The sequence below is a fragment of the Macrotis lagotis genome, chromosome 8 (assembly GCF_037893015.1).
Source record: "Macrotis lagotis isolate mMagLag1 chromosome 8, bilby.v1.9.chrom.fasta, whole genome shotgun sequence".
Taxonomy (NCBI): domain Eukaryota; kingdom Metazoa; phylum Chordata; class Mammalia; order Peramelemorphia; family Peramelidae; genus Macrotis; species Macrotis lagotis.
In genome coordinates this window covers 84,349,597-84,367,843 of record NC_133665.1, presented here as the reverse complement: position 1 = coordinate 84,367,843, position 18,247 = coordinate 84,349,597, and the positions used below count along the sequence as shown (strand labels likewise).

The 18,247-nt window shown below is 33.2% G+C and overlaps 1 protein-coding gene across 2 annotated transcripts in view; it reads right to left on the bottom strand.

The window, feature by feature from the left end:
* The window catches only part of CNTLN (centlein), a 585,894-nt gene that overhangs the window by 28,191 nt on the left and 539,456 nt on the right, over positions 1–18,247 (bottom strand). For both annotated transcript variants that reach the window (XM_074197564.1, XM_074197563.1), the window contains exons 24-25: positions 16,169–16,354; positions 12,459–12,536 (exon numbers count right to left, since the gene is read on the bottom strand). In XM_074197564.1, coding sequence (XP_074053665.1) covers positions 12,459–12,536; positions 16,169–16,354 — 264 coding nt within the window. The remainder of the gene's footprint in view (positions 1–12,458; positions 12,537–16,168; positions 16,355–18,247) is intronic.

Genomic DNA, 18,247 nt, shown 5'->3' with positions numbered 1-18,247 from the left:
GCAAAAGTCAGCAAAGTCAAAGCAGCTCAAAGTCACAAAGAAAATTGGTCTTAGGTAAAAAATAAAAATGAAATTCCTAAAAGAGTTCAAAAAGGATTTTAAAATTCAAACAAGAGACATGGAGGAAACATTTAGAAAAGAAATAAGACTGATGAAGTCTGAATGTAGATTGAAGCATACCTTTTACAACTTTACTTTTCTTGGGGGTGTTATAGTCTTGATTTTTCTTTTTACAAAAAAATTATTATGGAAATATGCTTTGCATGACAGCACATATATAACTTATATCAGATTGCTTCCCTTATCAATGAGGTGAGAGAAGAGGGAAGAAGTGAGAGAATTTGAAACTCAAAACTAAAAGAAATATTAAAAATTATTTTTACGTTATTATATTTTAAAATATTATGACTAGGATCTTTTCTTTTTAGTGATAATTTTCAGTAGACCAATCATTCTCAAATCCTTTCCCCCTTGATTTGTTTTGCTATAAGATGTCTTATATTTTCTTCTTTTTCTATCTTTTAACTTTAATATTTCTTGTTGAGTCATTCACTTTCATTTGGTCCATTCTAATTTTCAGATTTTATTGTTTGGGCAAGATTTTGTGCCTCTTGTGCTAACTTGTTAATATCCATTCCAATTCTTTTTTTCTATAGATCTTATTTCTTTTCTAATTTTTATTCTATCATGCTAATTTCATTTATAAAAAATCTTAACTCAAAAAAATTGCCTTATCTCTTCTAAGAATTCTAGTTTTTGCCCATCCTATTTTTTCCTCTGAGTTTTTCTTGAGAATGATTTTAAGTCCTACTTATTTTTAAAGGTTTTATTTGAGTTTTACAATTTTTCCATGTTGTACATTGATCCAAATTGAGTGTGATGAGAGAGAAATCACATCCTTAAGGAAGAAACAAAAAGTATAAGAGATGACAAGATGAGTAAGTCATACTTTTTAAGGTGTCATTCTGTATTCATCATTTCAACTTATTTCCTAATTTTGGAATTGATGCTTTAGCTGCTTTCTTGGGGTACTGGGTATTATATCAAGGATAGCTCAAACTGGGTGTCTGAAGTATCAGTTCTCCTAAAATAGGCTGATTCAGGGCAGGACTGATCACTTTCCTCATTCTGAATTCTGTGAGTTCCTGACCCTTCTTTGAGTCTGGGTAGCTGTAGATTGCTGTTGGGGTCAACCAGTGTCAAGTCAGTTGCCAGAAATCTTTACTGGTTCAGAGTGATAGAACTGTAAGTTCTTCATTCATCTGGAATTTTATTCCTCTGAAGACTTTAGTTTGGCTTAGAAGTTAGAACTGAGACTCTGCTCTGCTTCTGGTGCTGGGGGGGGGGGGGTCAAGTCAGGCTGCTAGAGCTTGCTTCTGAAATTGCTCCTCTATTGATACCCAATCCAGGTCTGTGGCTTATCACCCTGGAACGCCATCATTTGGCACACGTTTCCTCTATCATCTCTATCTTTCTGAGACTTGGCTCAAAAAAAAAAACGCTGCACAACATATCCTTATATGGGTTAAAAGACCTTTATTCTCGCCCCCCCCCATCCATTTCTTTTTTTTTGTCTTGAAATGCCCTGACTATGGCAGGTTCCTGGTCAGTCATCCAGTCATCCTCAGTATTTGAAGACCCTTTGGTGTATTGCCTATGCTGATCTTGGCTAGAAAAAAAATGACTCACTAGCTCTTTTCTTATATTATCTCATCAGGATTCAGAGTGGAATATTTTCTAGTTCTGTTTGGAGAAGTTTTGTTTTATATTTTTTGGCAGGGTGGAACTCCCTGTTCTTTTTTATTTTTGCTACTCATATATCTTGATTTCACCTTAGAGATGTTTTACTCCATAATGATGTTATCATTGTATAAATTGTTATCGTTGTACTCATTTCACTCTGCATCTGATGGTCTTCCCAATTTTTTCTTAAATTGTATATTTCAGGGGCAGCTAGGTGACACAGTAGATTCAGCACTGACCCTGGAGTCAGGAGGACCTGAGTTTAAACTGTATATTTCATAACATACACATTTAATATGGTGAGGAAATCTATCTTACTCTAGAGAAAAATGAGAAGAAAGGGATGGGATAAGGGGGAATGGGGGGAGGGAAGGGGGGGGAATAGGTGATAGAAGAGAGGGAAGATCATAGGAGAGGGTACTCAGATACAACACACTTTTGGACAGGGCCAAGATGAAAGGAGAGAGAGAAGAGAGTAAATGAGAGTGTGGAGGAATTGAATGGAGTTACAGCTAGTAATAGTAACTGTGGGGAAAATATTGAAGCAACTTCTCTGGTGGACTTATGATAAAGAAGGCAACTCACCCCAGAGACAGAGCCATTGGAATCTGAACACAAACTGAAGTACATTTTTTTTCTCTCTCTCTATTCTTGAGGTTTCTCATCTTCTGGGGGGGGGGGGAGTTTATTTTTACTTTTATAACATTCAATTTTGATCAATGTATAGCATGGAAATAATGTAAAGACTATCAAACAGCCTTCTATGGGGGGGGAAACTGTAAAATTCAAAACCTTACAAAAAAATGAAAGGTAGATACTACTATTGTATATAATTGGAAAACAAATAAAATGTTAATAAAAATTGCATATTTCATTTTTGCTTATGACATAATAATATTCTAATAATCCATTTAGCCATTCCCCAATTCATAGTCAAATCTTTTTGTTTCCTATTTTGGGTACCATGAAAACAGATACTATAAATATTTGTATATATATTTTTCCTATTTTATTTATTTGGGTTATAATAAAATTAGGTAGTGCTGATACTTCTACTGTTTGGTAGTGTTTTGGACAAAATTCCAAATTTTTTTCCAGATTGGCTAGTTCAGTCCCCAGATATACCAAGTGCACTAGTGTATCTGTGCATTGATTAAGTTAAAAAGTTGTGGTTGCATCATTAAACATCTATAAACTTTGATGGACTAAAACTATTCATATTAACTGTGCAGACTTTTTAAAAGAAATCATAGATTAGCAAGGATACCATTTTGACAAGGCCAAAAACAAAAGTGGTCACACTGATAATTTCATTCAGTATGATAACACTGGATATAATGAGATATTGGGAACAATTTATAAATAGAAAAGATTTCCATTCCATTTGACTTGGTACAATATTTATTGTACCTAGCTTTCATCTAAGCCTACTAATGCTGCTCTTTGTTCTGTAAATTAAGGAACTGAAAGAGTACATTTCTTTTAATGATCACCCTTTATATAACAATAGTTGAAGTATAGAGATTTCTAATTTTGAAATAAAAGGAAAATATTACATTTTTGGTTACATGTTCTGATCTGATATACTGTATAAGCTAAGATTCAAAACACAGTACTTTTACCATTATGGAAAAACTTAGGAGCAGCATCTGGTTTATTCTAATCTAATACATCATATTGCTATGAAATACTGAGACTCTTATAGTAGCATACATATCAGGAAACCATCTTTGTCATAGGGTTCTGTCTTCTTTTATACTCACGACTTCCTGTTGTTACAATACAAAACAGTTTCTGTTTTTCAGGAATTAAAATGAAATAATTAGTAATAGCATCAAGTACTCTCTTTTTTTACTTTATAATAGAGATGATACTTCTGCAAGGGTATGCCCAGTTTAGTTATTACCAAAAATTGATAGGATAAAGATAGAGACACTGAAATATCAGAATCTTTTCAGGCAAAAAGGAAGCATCTTTAAGTTATGCTGAAGATTTGAGAATTTTACTGCATTTTAAAAGATCAGGAAAGAAAAAGAATTTGTTCTAGAGTACAGGGAGCTTCAATGTTTTTATCCCTAAAAAGTACTATTGTATAAGTCTCAAAAGGAATTTGGGAAATGAAATAGATGATCACCATAATGGGTGATGGGTAGATCTACTCAAGTGAGGAACCTGGTCTTAATTATATATTTGAAGAGACTGATGCAAATATACAAGCAAGCTGAGTATACTCGGCAATCCAATTAATACTTTAAACACATAAATATGCAAGACAGAATCTGTTTTTGGTCTTGTACAACTTCATTATTTTTACCAGTGACTTGGATAAAGGCACAGATGGCATACTTAGCAATAGCACAGATGCCACAGAGTTGAGAAGGACAGCTAATGTATTAGATACAAAACCCCCCCATCTTGACAGGTTAAAGCACTGGAATGAAAATATCAAGATAAAATTAAACAGAGACAAATGTAGTCTTATACTTGTGCTCAAAAAAAATTAACTTCGCAAGTTGAAGATGGAGAGGTATGCTTAGATACATTGTCAGAAAAAAAATAGATGAGATGTTCTTAGTGGACCATAAGCTCAATAACAGTCCCTTTATTACATAAGAATTGGCTGAAGGAGCTGGTAATTTTTAGCTTGAGGAAGAGAAGTCTTGGGGACAAATTATAACTGCATTCAAATATTTGAAATTGTGGAAAAGGGAGTAAATTTGTTTTGTTTGGCCTAAAAGAAAGTTTCTGAAGGCAAATTCAGATTTGATATTAAGGGAAAAACTCCCTAACAATTAGAGCTATCAAGAAATAAAATGGTCTTCCTTGATAGGTAGTGGGTTTTCCTACTAAGCAGTAGTTAGATGACAACTTATCAGGGTATTATCTTATCAGGTAGTAATAAAATCCTTTAGTATATGGCTTGGATTAAACTGGGGTTATTAAACTGAGATACAGCACTCCCCCAAAAGGTTCTATGGATAGCCTGAGTAATCTAAACTCAGAAATCAAAAATAATTTCAATTCAAATTTTTATATATTTAAAAATATTATTCTAAGAAGGGGTCTATAGACCTCACTATTCTGCCAAAGAGGCATAAAAAGGATGAGGATCTCTAGATTTGATAGACTCTAAAAAACTGTGATTCTAAGTACAGTTGTCATGTGCAAGAGCAATTAATATTGTTTTGCTTGGCTATACAGTACAGAACTAAGAAAACTAGGAACACTGACAGAGTTATCCTAAAATCATTTTAAAGTGCAATGGCATTTGTAGTATAGATTGGGTTCCCTGTTTTTAAGAGTCTTCAAGAAAATAGCTTGTTGAGTATGTAGCAGAGGAAAGGAATTCTTTTTCAGAAATGGGAGGACCATACCCTCAAGAGACTCCTTTTGAACTGTGAAGTTCAGTGATTCTGTGAAAATTTCCAAAGAAGATATATTCAATAATTGAAATACATTTTAAAAAATTACACTACTTACCTCATAGGATTGTTGGGAGGAAAAGTATTTGTGTAACTTTAAAAATCCCAAGGATATTTGAATTACTGTATTTATTTTTATTATTACTAGTTAGCAGAAAAGATGAAAAAGCAGAGACATAGCTGATTCTTAAAGAACTAGTTCTAGTCAAGAACTGATATGAAAGCATTACTGACATAACTGAAAAAAGTGAAAGTTTGACTGACCAAAGAGATGACTTCAATATTGTTTTGAAATGTAATTCAATAATATTTTCTTAAATGGGAATATAATCCTTTAATTTTGTAATCCTATATCTAGAGTTGCCTCTGGTGATTACAAAGAATATAGTTTTAGTTGTGGAAAATTCAAAAGTAGAAAATCATTTTTAGAGAAAAAAAATAAAAAGCTTCACTAAACACTACTGGAAAGGCAACAGGTATTGGAATATAAAAGTAAACTCGTTTACTTGAATAAACCCATAGTTAAATAAATGAACAGACATAATTCAAATTCAAATATGCTTAACTAGATTATTTCTAGTAATAGAGCAAAAGTACAAACTTAAAAAATGTCTCTAGTTGCCCTTAGAATTTTATTGTACTAATTTGAAATAGTTAAATCCATTTTAGAGAGAATGTCAAATTATGAGAAATATGAATCCTTGGGTATTTTTAGAGAAATGGAATTTTACTATTTTTAGGTAGGGTTACTCAAAGAGCAATAGACAGACAGAAGGTGAGTGTGAATAGGATACAACAGAACTGCAAAGTTATCCTTTTATCATGATTTTTTGTTGAATCATAGCAAGAAAATGATTTTTGTTGAATTGTAGCAAGAAAGGATGCTATCAGACAGATATAAAACCTGGTCCTATATCTGGTCATGTGACCTAGTCACATAGAAACCACAATTGATAACTTATAGCAATAGTATCCTCTCTAGAAAAGAAATCTAAAGAAAGTACCCAGAACATTGGGTGGATCCCTTGCGGAGGTCTGTAGGAGAAAAGGTCAAGAGTTTAACAGTATGAGAAGGCAAGGATAGTTTAAGCTACCTTTGGAAAGAGTACCCATATCAATTAATTTCAATAAAGGGTTTACAAAAAGTCCAGTAGAAGTCTTGCTAAATTTTCTTCAAGGTAGAGTTAAGAATGATTTAAAATTTACTTGTTTATTACATGCAATTAATGCTGTTTAGGTTCCTTCAGTTTTTTTTCCCACTAAAATGGGATAAATATATCTCAAGAAATCTTTATAAACTAGTGCTATTAAAACTCCTGACAGAAGAAGCCATACTAGCAGACTTACTTTACTAGGATCTGTCACTTTTCTATTTGTATCCCTAGTACTTAGCAAAGTGTTTGGTATATATTAAGTGCTTAAGAATGCCTTTCTATTCCATTCTTGAAAATTTTTTCCTCTTAAGTTTAAACTCTCCCCTCAGATTTTCACATTATATCTGATGTATAAATATATAATATATTTAATAATTTTTATGTACAACCATGCAAAGGTATACTTAAGGCCTTGTCATAGTATAATTATTAATTAGTCTAAAAAAGAGAACAATATTTTAATATACTTGAATATAAATATATTTAAGGTTTTGGATCACAAACTTTCAAATACAATAAAGGCATATTGTAAAAGACAATCCTAGAAGATTGAGGAAGCTGTCCAGTCTTTCCTCTACTTTGAATCTTTTTTTAAAATTTTTTATTAGGTTTTTTCAAGGCAATGGGGTAAAGTGACTTGCCCAAGACCACACAGCTAGGTAATTATTAAGTGTCTGAGACCAGATTTGAATTCTTGTACTCCTGACTTCAGGGCCAGTGCCCTATCCACTGTGCCACCTAGGCACCCACTCTACTTTGAATCTTAAGCAGAATGTGGACATTCCCAGAGTACAGAAGGCAGTTACTGGGCATTCTGGATTCAAGGGAAGACACTTCAAATTCTCCTTTACCCTTAGCTGTTACTGAGCTGCCAGAAGACATCTTAGAGTAAAAACAAAAAAGGCACGGTAGTAATGTTAATACAAGAATTATTGGGGCAATTTTTCATTGTTTTCCATATGACAAATAGGCCTATCTGATTTCAGTTTATATAAATATGTATATTTAGAGACTGTGGGAAAATATCAGATATGAAATTACTAATATGACTGAAAACATGACTGCTTTTTCTTCTGAAATCAATTGCCAATGGACCAAAAATATGTTTGAGCAAACATAGGTGGATACTGGGAGAACTGGGAGATGTTGAACAAAATGAAGAATGATGTCGTGCTTAGGTTCTATGAACTGTCTCTGGTGGCTGTTGTTGGCTTTTGTCTTCAGACTTTTGTTTATACTTTGACTTTTGGGGCTAGATCTGCTACAAAACAAGGAAGGCACACTAGTTGCTTCAGTTAACAGAAAGGATCAAAAAGCACAGAGATATGGCATTCCATGAGTGAATGTCCATCAATTGGGGAATGGCTGAAAAAACTGTGGTATATGTACATTATGGAACATTATTGTTCTATTAGAAACCAGGAGGAATGGGAATTCAGAGAAGTATAGAAGGATTTGCATGAATTGATGCTAAGCAAGATGAGCAGAACCAGAACATTGTACATCCTAACAGCAACATGGGAGTGATGATCAATCTTAATGGACTTGCTCGTTTCATCAGTGCAACAATCAGGGACAATTTTGTGGTATCTGCAATGGAGAATACTACCTGTATCCAGGGAAAGAACTGTAGAGTTTGAACAAGTACCAAAGACCAAAGTTATCTTATTATGCAATCTCGCTATCTCTTAATTTTTTCTTAAGGATATGATTTCTCACTCAACATATTCAGTTTTTTTGTTTTTTGTTTTAGTTTTTTTCAAGGCAAATGGGGTTAAGTGGCTTGCCCAAGGCCACATAGCTAGGCAATTATTAAGTGTCTGAGACCAGATTTAAACCCAGGTACTCCTGACTCCAGGGGTGGTGCTTTATCCACTGCACAACATATTCAGTTTTGATCAATGTATAGCACGGAAACAATGTAAAGACTAACAAACTGCTGTTTGTGGGGGGTGAGGGGAGGAAAGTGAGATTGGGGAAAATTGTAAAATTCAAAAATAAATAAATTTTAAAAAATATTTTAACAGAGGGGAAAAAAAGTCATCACTTTCCATCCTCCTAGCTGCTGAGCTCTCTTGAAATAGCTCAGTTATCTGCAGATGTCCCAGGAATACCAGCTTCTGCTTTGTTTGTTGGTTCTGTTCCTATTTACACTTGGCATAATTCGTACCATGAAGCACCTGACTGAAAGATCCTCTATCCCTCTTGGATTTGATTTCTTTTATTTTTCCTTAGCCTCCTTAAATCATTACACTTGTCATGTGAACTTTAATAGCTCCCTGAAAGTGAAAAGGGAGCTGGGATGGGATCTGTCTCAGAAGAAGACAGTAATAACTTGTCTTCAGATAAATTTTTTTGAAAACACAAATTATCTTATATACTAATGAACTTTATGGAGGAAGTTTGAGGAGAAAAGAAAGAAAATAACCAAGATCCCAATGAAGAACCAAGTATGATGATCCTGTTTTGAATACCAAATTCTCAATATAGAAGAAACATCAATATAATTTTAGTAACCATCTTTAATGTAGGTTTACTTATAATGAACCAGATATGAACAATGGATTGTGTTAATTTGTTAAACAAGTCCATGCTTCTAAAAAATCATAAAGACATTTACATATAGCATAATAAATTTCAAAACAAAATTCATGAAGTATTTAAAGTTAGGATATGATTAGGTGAAAAAAGCGAAGGGTGAAATAGAAATTTTTAATTAAATACTGATCTTGCACCCAAATATTTTGTTTATGAAATATGAAAAAACCCATCCATGACAGTATAAAATTAAAGAAATCAAAATTATACCAAGCTGACATTAATTTTATTTTAGTTAAGGAACCTGTATCTTCTGTATCAATTGTAAATATAAGACTTTTTCGTTTCAGATCTCATACTAGTCACATTACAGAACTGTTCAGTTTTATTTTAATGTGTGCTAAAGCACTGAACAAAAAAGTAGAATAATTTCCTAATTTCAAATGTACATAGTCACTGAAGTGAATACACACACACACACACACACACACACAAACACACACAAAGAAAAACACCTTATATATAGTTAGAATTATATAAATGGACTCATACTCAAACTTCATAATGAAAAGTAACACCCAAGACCAAATCAATATCCAGCACCGTGCCCTTTTTAAACCATAAGGTATAAAGCTAATTGAAGGATTTTTCAAGTATATGATAAATTTAGAAAGTGAACTATAATTCATTTTGAAATATTTTTCTTTGATAGCAGATTTTTATTCTGGCAAAACAATTACTCTATATTTTGCATTATTCTGCTGCTATAAACAGAATCAAAATGACATCAATGACAATTTTACTTCAATGTTTCAATAATATTTTAGGTATTTTCCAGTAACTAATTAACTTCCACATTATTTTAGACAATGAGCATACTTTTTTCCCATAGATTGACAATTACATAAATGCTGGTATGAGAACTGTGTCTGGCAAAGAGCCATAAACTAAATGACAGGTATGTGATTGTAACTCTTAATTTCTTGAAATTCTAGAGCTGAACTAAAGGTTCAGAAAAATTGGTGTGAAAAGAGATCTTTTCTAAAACTGGATAAACACAAACTCAGGAGTAGAAAGAGAAGTCTAGTGAAACTGAGATATGTTATAGTTTATAGATTTTCCTCTTGGGTATAATTATGAAGTGGCATTCAAATGAAAACTCTGAAGCCTATATCCCCACTTCACTCCCCCTCCCCAAATCTAACACATTAGAAAAACCACCTATGTCAGTAATAAAATAAAAAGTCTTTGACTTTTTAAATGTTATCTTACTATCACAGTGGAATAAAATTAGCTTGAAAAATGATCTAAAGGGATATGATGCAGTTCATTATGTATAACAGCAACAACAGCGGTTTCCCAGTGTTCATAAAGGCTGCTCCATTAAATTTACCTCCAGTCAATAATTAGGAGTCCACAAATAAACCGAGGCAATTAAATCAATACTGCTGGGCAATTATATTCCAGAGTCCAGGCTCAGTGGCACAAAAAGACCCTATATCAAGCTGGAGTATTAAGTGGTCTGATGCAATTTTCAATAGGGTATTTTCTGGACAGACTAAGCAGCCTGAAAATGGATGAACTCAAGTTTATACATGTATATGAAGTATGTGTCTGTGTGTATATACATACATACATATATATATATAATATGTATATCATGCAAGAAAGTTATTTTCTAATGTCATTAGAATTTAGAAAAAGAGTAATACTTAGATTTAATGTTTCAATCGTAATTTATTTTTTTAGAATTCCAAAATGGAAAGAATTCATACTAACAAGAGTAAAATTATTTTTAAATGTTATACAATTCTTTTTTATTTACTGCCCTAGTAAGAAAATCAGAAGTAGATATCACCATTTCTAAATCACTACTAGAGAACTGAAAAACATGAATGTTTTTAGAATGATTTAGAATGGGGAAGGATCTGAGAGATCATCATTCCAGTTTTACAGGGAAGGAAAGTGAGGCCCAGAAAACCTAAGTAACATAGCTGGGATGTGAACTTTGGACCCTGGACTCCAACTCAATTCTCTTTCTCCTGTTATCCAGAGAACCTGCCATTTAATATTTAAACATATCTATACATATGGTCGTGTGTATCTATCGATCTATCTGTATATCTATCTATCTGTCCGTCTATATACACACACACATATATATACATCTATGTAACTGCATAGTTTAACAAAGCACTGTATAAACACTATCGATTCTCATAACACCTTTGGATGTGGTGCAAAAGTATTAGCTCCCAGGAAGCTGAGATTAAGAGATGTTAAATATGATTTTCAAAAGGTCAGATGGGAGCATACGGTAAAAGCATGACTAGAACTTACAGCTCAGGATACCAATACAATGTTGTTTCCACCACTCCATGCTGTCTGTTTAAATAACATATCCGCAGTAAGATCAAGTATTATTTAATGCAACTGATTGTGTTTATAAAAATAATATTATAAACATAAATGCTACCATGTATCATGTTTTACTAATTCTTGATATTACTCAAACCAGGCCAACCAATAGCATATTGCAAACAATTAAAAACAATTTATTTTCTATAAGTTATTTATAATATTTGGCATTATAAAAATAGAAATATTTGTAAAATAATTGCATAATCAATTTGTAAATTAAAATAATTAAAATTCTTCAGCTTGTGTATTTTAACTACTTTCTTCTTTCATGGCCTTGTAATACAAAAATCAAGATAGGAGCAGGAACTATAAGGAAAAGTTTTAGAATACATTACATGTTGTGAGTGATGTCAAAACAGAGGCTGTCTATGACTAGAAAAGCAGGGCTCTCACCTGCCAATAAACTGCCCTTGATCACTTACAAGAGGGGCACATCCCAGCAGACTGTGTGTGTATTAAAAAAATACTTGAAAGGGAAGAAAAAGTATCACACAGGTCACAGCAGCAGTCTCAATAGACCCCTCAGGGATTTCAAGTAGTCTCAGCCTTGTCATCCTCTATGCAGCTTTCCACTCTGCCCAGAAAATGTCGATAGGAAAATGTTTGAGGGGCCTCTGGTGGAAATTTTTTCATTCTTTCTGCATTGACAGGATGCCAAATCAATATTTACTTCCCACTAACAAGCTGCTCGAGGTCTCAGTAGAAAATATTGTAGAGAATGCGGGAAGACACAGTAATAAACAGCTGTCTGGCTGTGAGGAAAACATGAATTGACTGGAAACAGGTCCATAGTAAAAGGTCACTGAGACCCATGAACTCCTCAGGTGTCCATATCAACTACTAACTTTAAAGATACATAATAAAGATTCTCTTGTCCTAGGAGGTCTAACTAAGAAATGGATCCTTTTCAATCTACCAAACATATAGATCAACCCAATAATTTAATTAATATATTTGTCAAGACTTACTTTGATTTTCCCCAGACATTTGCTTCATATGTTAAGTTAGCAAATACAAATAGGGTTAATCTTCCTTCTTGTTGGCATAATATTTTTTTTACCTAATACAACTGAATAATATGAAGATGTTAAGAATATTAAAAAGATAAGAGATACCTTGTTAAATAAAAGAAGGATTTGAATTATTCTTTTAATATAAGAAGTACAAAAATTAGAAATACCTGTCCTTCAAGGATTTTATTAATGTTTGTTAACCACTCTCTATCTTGTTCACAGGACCTCTTTGATTTTCTCAATTCCTAAACAAAAAAAGTAAAATTTTAGTATTAATTATTTTATCTAAAATAAAATCACATCATATTACCAGACCTAACATACATTTGCTCAAGGAGTGAAACTGGTCTGCATGAGATACGACAAAGACTGGCTACTTTTAAAAATTCAGAATTCAATTTATATCTTTAAATCATAAGTACTGAACAGATGACTAAAATATATGGCTCACATGTATGCAGAACACAAGACCACAGAGCACTAATCGAAAAATATTTTAAAAACATCAATTTACAAAGTGGGATTTTAAAAAGTGAAATATAGAAACAATTTCAACTGAAGTACTATTGCTATCAAGTTACACAAGCTAACAAACACACTCCTTTGTCTTCTTAGGGGACCTTGGATCATTGTCTTCAAGTAAAGAAGAGAAATCAGATCTCTGCTCCCAGGCCCCATGAGGAAGAACTAGAAGTAGAGAGTAGAAGTTGTAGAAAGGAAAATCTTGGCTTGTTATAATGAAAAACTCCCTAATAATTAGAATTGTGCAAAAGCAGAATGAGGTGACAGGAGGCAGAAAGTTCACAATCACTGGAGATTTTGAAGTGAAGGTAGAATAACTACTGGTTGGATAGGGTTATAGAAGGGTTATTGTTTTAAGTATGAGTTGGAGGCCTTCCCAACTCAGAGTCTGAGATTCTCTGATATTGTCTTCTCTTATGTAGAATTTCATTGTACTGTGTTTGATAGGAAGGCATTTCTGTTAGTAATAAGTCTTAAAACAGGATAATTGTATACTTTCACTACAACAAAACAAAAATTTGTTTAATTAATTAGTTTTCTAAGAAATAAGTAGGGTCATTGACTTAATGGCTGGGTCAAAACAGACATGGATCATAGGATGTAGATCACAGGGCTAGAGCTGAAAAGGACTTCAGAGGCTCTATAGTCTTTGGTTTTACAGATAAAGAAACTGCGACAAAGGGAAGTTGAGTGATTTGCCTGAGGTCACAGAGAAAGTAAACAACAGAGTAGTAATTTGAGTCCAATTCCCTGGATCTATTCCCTGAACCCAAAACCCTGAATAGTGCTATTTTTATGTATTACGTGAAAGTAACTAAAGGTAAATAAAAATGATTGAGTTATTATTATATATATAAGAATCACAGAATTTTGGGGCAGCTAAGTGTAGTACTGGATAGAACAGTGGCCTTGGAATCAGGAGGACTCAAGTTCAAATCCAACCTCAGATACACACATAATTCTTACTTAACTATGTGACTTGGGGCAAGTTATTTACCCAGTGCCTTACAAAAATTAAAAAAAAAAGAATCAGAATTTTAAACTCAAAGAACCCTTACAAATTTTCTAATTCAAACTTATTTGCTAGATAAAGAAAATCAGGACAAAAATCACAATTAGGTAAACAGGTATACTCATGTTAAAAGTCATAATTTAAAAACATGATTGCATAAATAGATAAAACTAAGGGGTGTTTGATTAAATTGAAAAAGAATTTGACTATCTTTCTAAAAAGTATGATATCAAATTTTGAATCCAACATGCCCCAAATTGGTCTTTATTTGTAAACCCACCCTTCTTTAGAATATCCTGATATCTGCTTAGACTATCACCATCTTTCAAGTCACCCAGGTTCACAGTGTTGGCATAATCCTTGAGTCATCCTTCTCTCTTATCCCTCACATACAAACAAGTTGCCAGATTTGTCAATAGTATCTCCATAAAATAGCTTATATCTGTTCCCTTTTTTAATACTATGGCCCAACCATCAAGACTTTTTCACTTATTTCCTATTATAATAATCCTCTAATTAGTTGATTAATAATAATTTGTAGAAATATATTATCATAGCTAGCATTTTCTTTTTTCTTTTATTTATTTAAGGAATGGGGTTAAGAATGACTTGGCTGGGGCAGCTAGGTAGTGATAGAGCACCAGCACTTAATAATTGCCTAGCTATGTGGCCTTGGGCAAGTCACATAACTCCATTGCCTTAAATAAAATAATAAAACATTTTTTAAAAAAAAGAGTGACTTGCCCAAGGTCAACAACTAGGCAATTATTAAGTGTCTGAGGCCAAGATTTGAACTCAGGTTGTCCTGACTCCAGGGTCAATGCTCTGTCCACTGTGCCACCTAGCTGCCCCTCTAGCATTTTCATAATGTCCATGTGCTAGCACTGTGCTAAGCAATTTTTCAATAATAATTCATTTTGTTTCACATGACCTTGTGAGGAAGATGCTATTATCCCCATTTTGCAGTTGAGGAAACCGAGGCAAAGAACAGTTCTGTGACTTCCTGAGTCACCCAGCTGATAAACATTTGAGCTGGGCTTTTCCTGAACCAAACTTAGTGTTTTTGGCTGGCTTACCCTCGCTGCCTGCTTCCCGTCTTAATGCTCTTCAAAGGATACACCACCAGCCACCAAAGGGCTAGTCCTAAAGCTCATCCCTCGGCTTGAGAAGCTCCGTGGCTTCCCTCTTGCCTTTAGGATCAAATATAATGTCCTCTAGTCTGGCTCTTGTCCACCTCTCCTACTTTACCAAGTACTTCCTCCCCCAGTCTAGGATGGCCTGGTCATATCTACTTATATCTAGACATTGAATACAGATTGTCTCCCTTGCTACACTGTAGTTCACTGTTTCCTCACTTCCACTTTTCAGAATCCCTGGATTCCATCAAGGTCCAGGAGGCAGGTCCTGCTCTGCAGGAGGCAGAGCATCTCCTTTGAATCCTTGGTCTTCAGCGCCCTTCAGCCAGGCTTCACTTCACTCTTTATTCAACTTTTCAACCACCTGGCTATGAGCAGCCCCTTCCTCCTTCGTCCTTGTTTCTGGAAGGAGTGGGTCAGTCTACTCTTTTAGGGTCGCCTTGACTCATCCAGAAACTTTCCAAACCAAAAGCCATTCCCTAGCTGTGCCATTTGAGTTGTAGACTTGGCTCCTCCTCATGTCAGTCTTCATTAAAACATAAGCTTCTTAGAGGCACGATCTGTCTTTGATTTTGCATTTATCTCTCCACTGTTTAGCACAGTGCTTGGTGTACAGTAAGCACTTAAATTTTTTTTCTTTTGTTCACATGTAGGTACCTAGGCACATATACATATATGTAATTATGGATGTAGCTTATAATTTATTGCCTCTATAATTTGAATTCAACCAGAGAGGACAAGACATCTTAAAAATAAAATTTTAAGTTTTAACTACTTACTTTCTTAAATTTTTAGTGGAAATAACTTTGGGTTCAATAAATATACACAAGGGATCAATCCAATACTTTATGTTATAAAAAGTCAGTGTCAAACTAACAACATTCACTGATGGATTAAAGATAAGTTTACAAGCTGCAGAATACAATTAACTAAAGAAAGGAAGTGAAAAGAAGAGGCATGAACAACCAATTTATTTCAGTTATTTTAAAATGCTGCATAAACCCTATTAGAGTTGTTTCTGTAGATTGTTTTGAGCATGCCCTGATGTATTTCTTTAGTGGCAGTGTCAATTCTTATTTTTTCCCTCTTACAGATGAAATTACTAAATGTCTTCAAACAAGTAAGCCATATTTTAATTGAAATGTAATTTAGTTAAAAAATTCATTAATAAAAATGATTTTTACAGAAGCCATTTAAATTTTCTCACCTCTTCATCTTCTGAGTCTAACATTTCTTCCACATCAGTCAGTGAAATGTTTAGAATAGAAGCTGCCAAACATTGGACTTTTTGGTTTGCAGTTTTTGTAAGTGTTTTATTATGTTCTATTTTTTTTATATGTCTTAATCGAAACCTCATCTCTTGGACATTACCATGTATTACTTTAACTAAAGCCTGCAATGAACAAGAAAAGAATGCAAATAATGCAAAAGAATCAAAAATACTATAGAAAAAAGTAAACAATTAGATTTTAAAGCAATTAGGAAGTTAAAACATGAAGCAACTAATACCCCCTCCCATCATTGGATTTACTCTGTTATAAATATTTGAAGAACTTTATCAAAAACATGACATACTCTCTTTTCTTTCATACAGTACATCCCTAGTGTAGACACAGAAGAGATGAGAACAAACTGGAAAACACCAAAAGTGATAGTAATGATCCAGGACTGGAATTTCCACTCCCCATTCAGACTTATCATTACTTAAATAATGCCATCTGATTGATGTTCAAGATGAACCTTCTGAACAGTTTAATAAGGTGGTCTTTTTGACCCTTGCTTCCTATTAGACCTGACTACAATGCTATTCTCAACTGTTTTAGCATTCTGTTCTTTTTTGATATATTTCTGATTTTTCAGATAATCAATGCTGTTAGAACTAAAGCTATTAATGATCTAACTAATATTAACTAATCCACTTTTTTGTATATATTTTACATGTTGGCTAACATTTAATGAAAACTACTTCCATATACTTCTTAAAATAAAAATCTTGAAGAACTACTAAAAACTTTCCTTTCATCAAGAATGACCATCTTTTCCTGGATATCATACCATTCACCCTTTCAGTTCAGTGATTTCCAAATACTTCTATAACAAAATATAAATTCCTATTTTTCAACTAATACTGTACTTTTCCAACTTCATGATTCATTATTTCCTTTCTTTAACTCTAATCTAGAGACAAATTTAACATCTTGATTTTTCTCACAGTCCATCTCTTTTTTCTGGACCTCTTCACCTCTGTCTCAAGTACCTCCTTCTACAAGAACTATTTTCTGGTTTTACTAACTACTATTGTCCTCCCTAAATAGACTTCCTTTTAGTAATTTTGTATTTATACTGTAAACACATGCTGAATTTCCAGACTGAAGGTAAGCTCCTTAAAATCAAAGATTCCATCATTTTTGTCCTTGAATCTTGAGACCCCATTATATTAGATTATAACAAGCAAATGCTTGCTGATTGATTTATGATTAATTAGATGCTTCTAATATATTCATTAATAATTGAATCTTCCATTAGAATGAATCAAAGTATATATACATACATACATACATACATATAAATATATAATATTTAATTAAGCCAACCATATACTGACACCAACCTTCCCCCCAAAAAATACATACCAAACAAATCCAGCAAAAATATCTCACTTTGATTGGGATACATTTAAAAGAATTTTAATAAATTAAAATAACAGTTTGTTCTGAACATTTTTGCTCCAGAGGCAATCTAGCTATCAATAGAAAAAAAAGGAGAATAAGAGGAAAGTAATGACTAAAGTACAGAAAGTGATGAAGAGAAATGATATAAAATCATCATTCCATGTGACACAGTCCCATAACTTTTATATCATCAGTTGGCAAATCACTCCAGGGACTTTAAAAAAAGTTGTACTGAAAATAAAAAAAGCACACTTGACATTATTAGTCAGTGCTCAATTATACTAGTAGTGCAGAATTGTTAATTACAGAAAATACCAAATGACAATCATTTGGGGTAGGTTACATCTTACCATTAGAAACAAAAGTTCATGTAGACAACAATTTGAAGTTATTATATTAGCAAAATGAAAAAATCAATTCAAATAAATAACAGTAAAAACAGATATGAGTCCCCTCCTCAAAAAATACATCATAGAAAATGTGGTAGAAACCACCAATGCCCTTAATATTTTCAAAGTGCAAGATATAATTGCGTGAGCAGAATACCTAGCACTAAAGTTAATCATGAACCATAAGTATTAACTATCATGTTATCTCATTCTCATCTTTTAAAA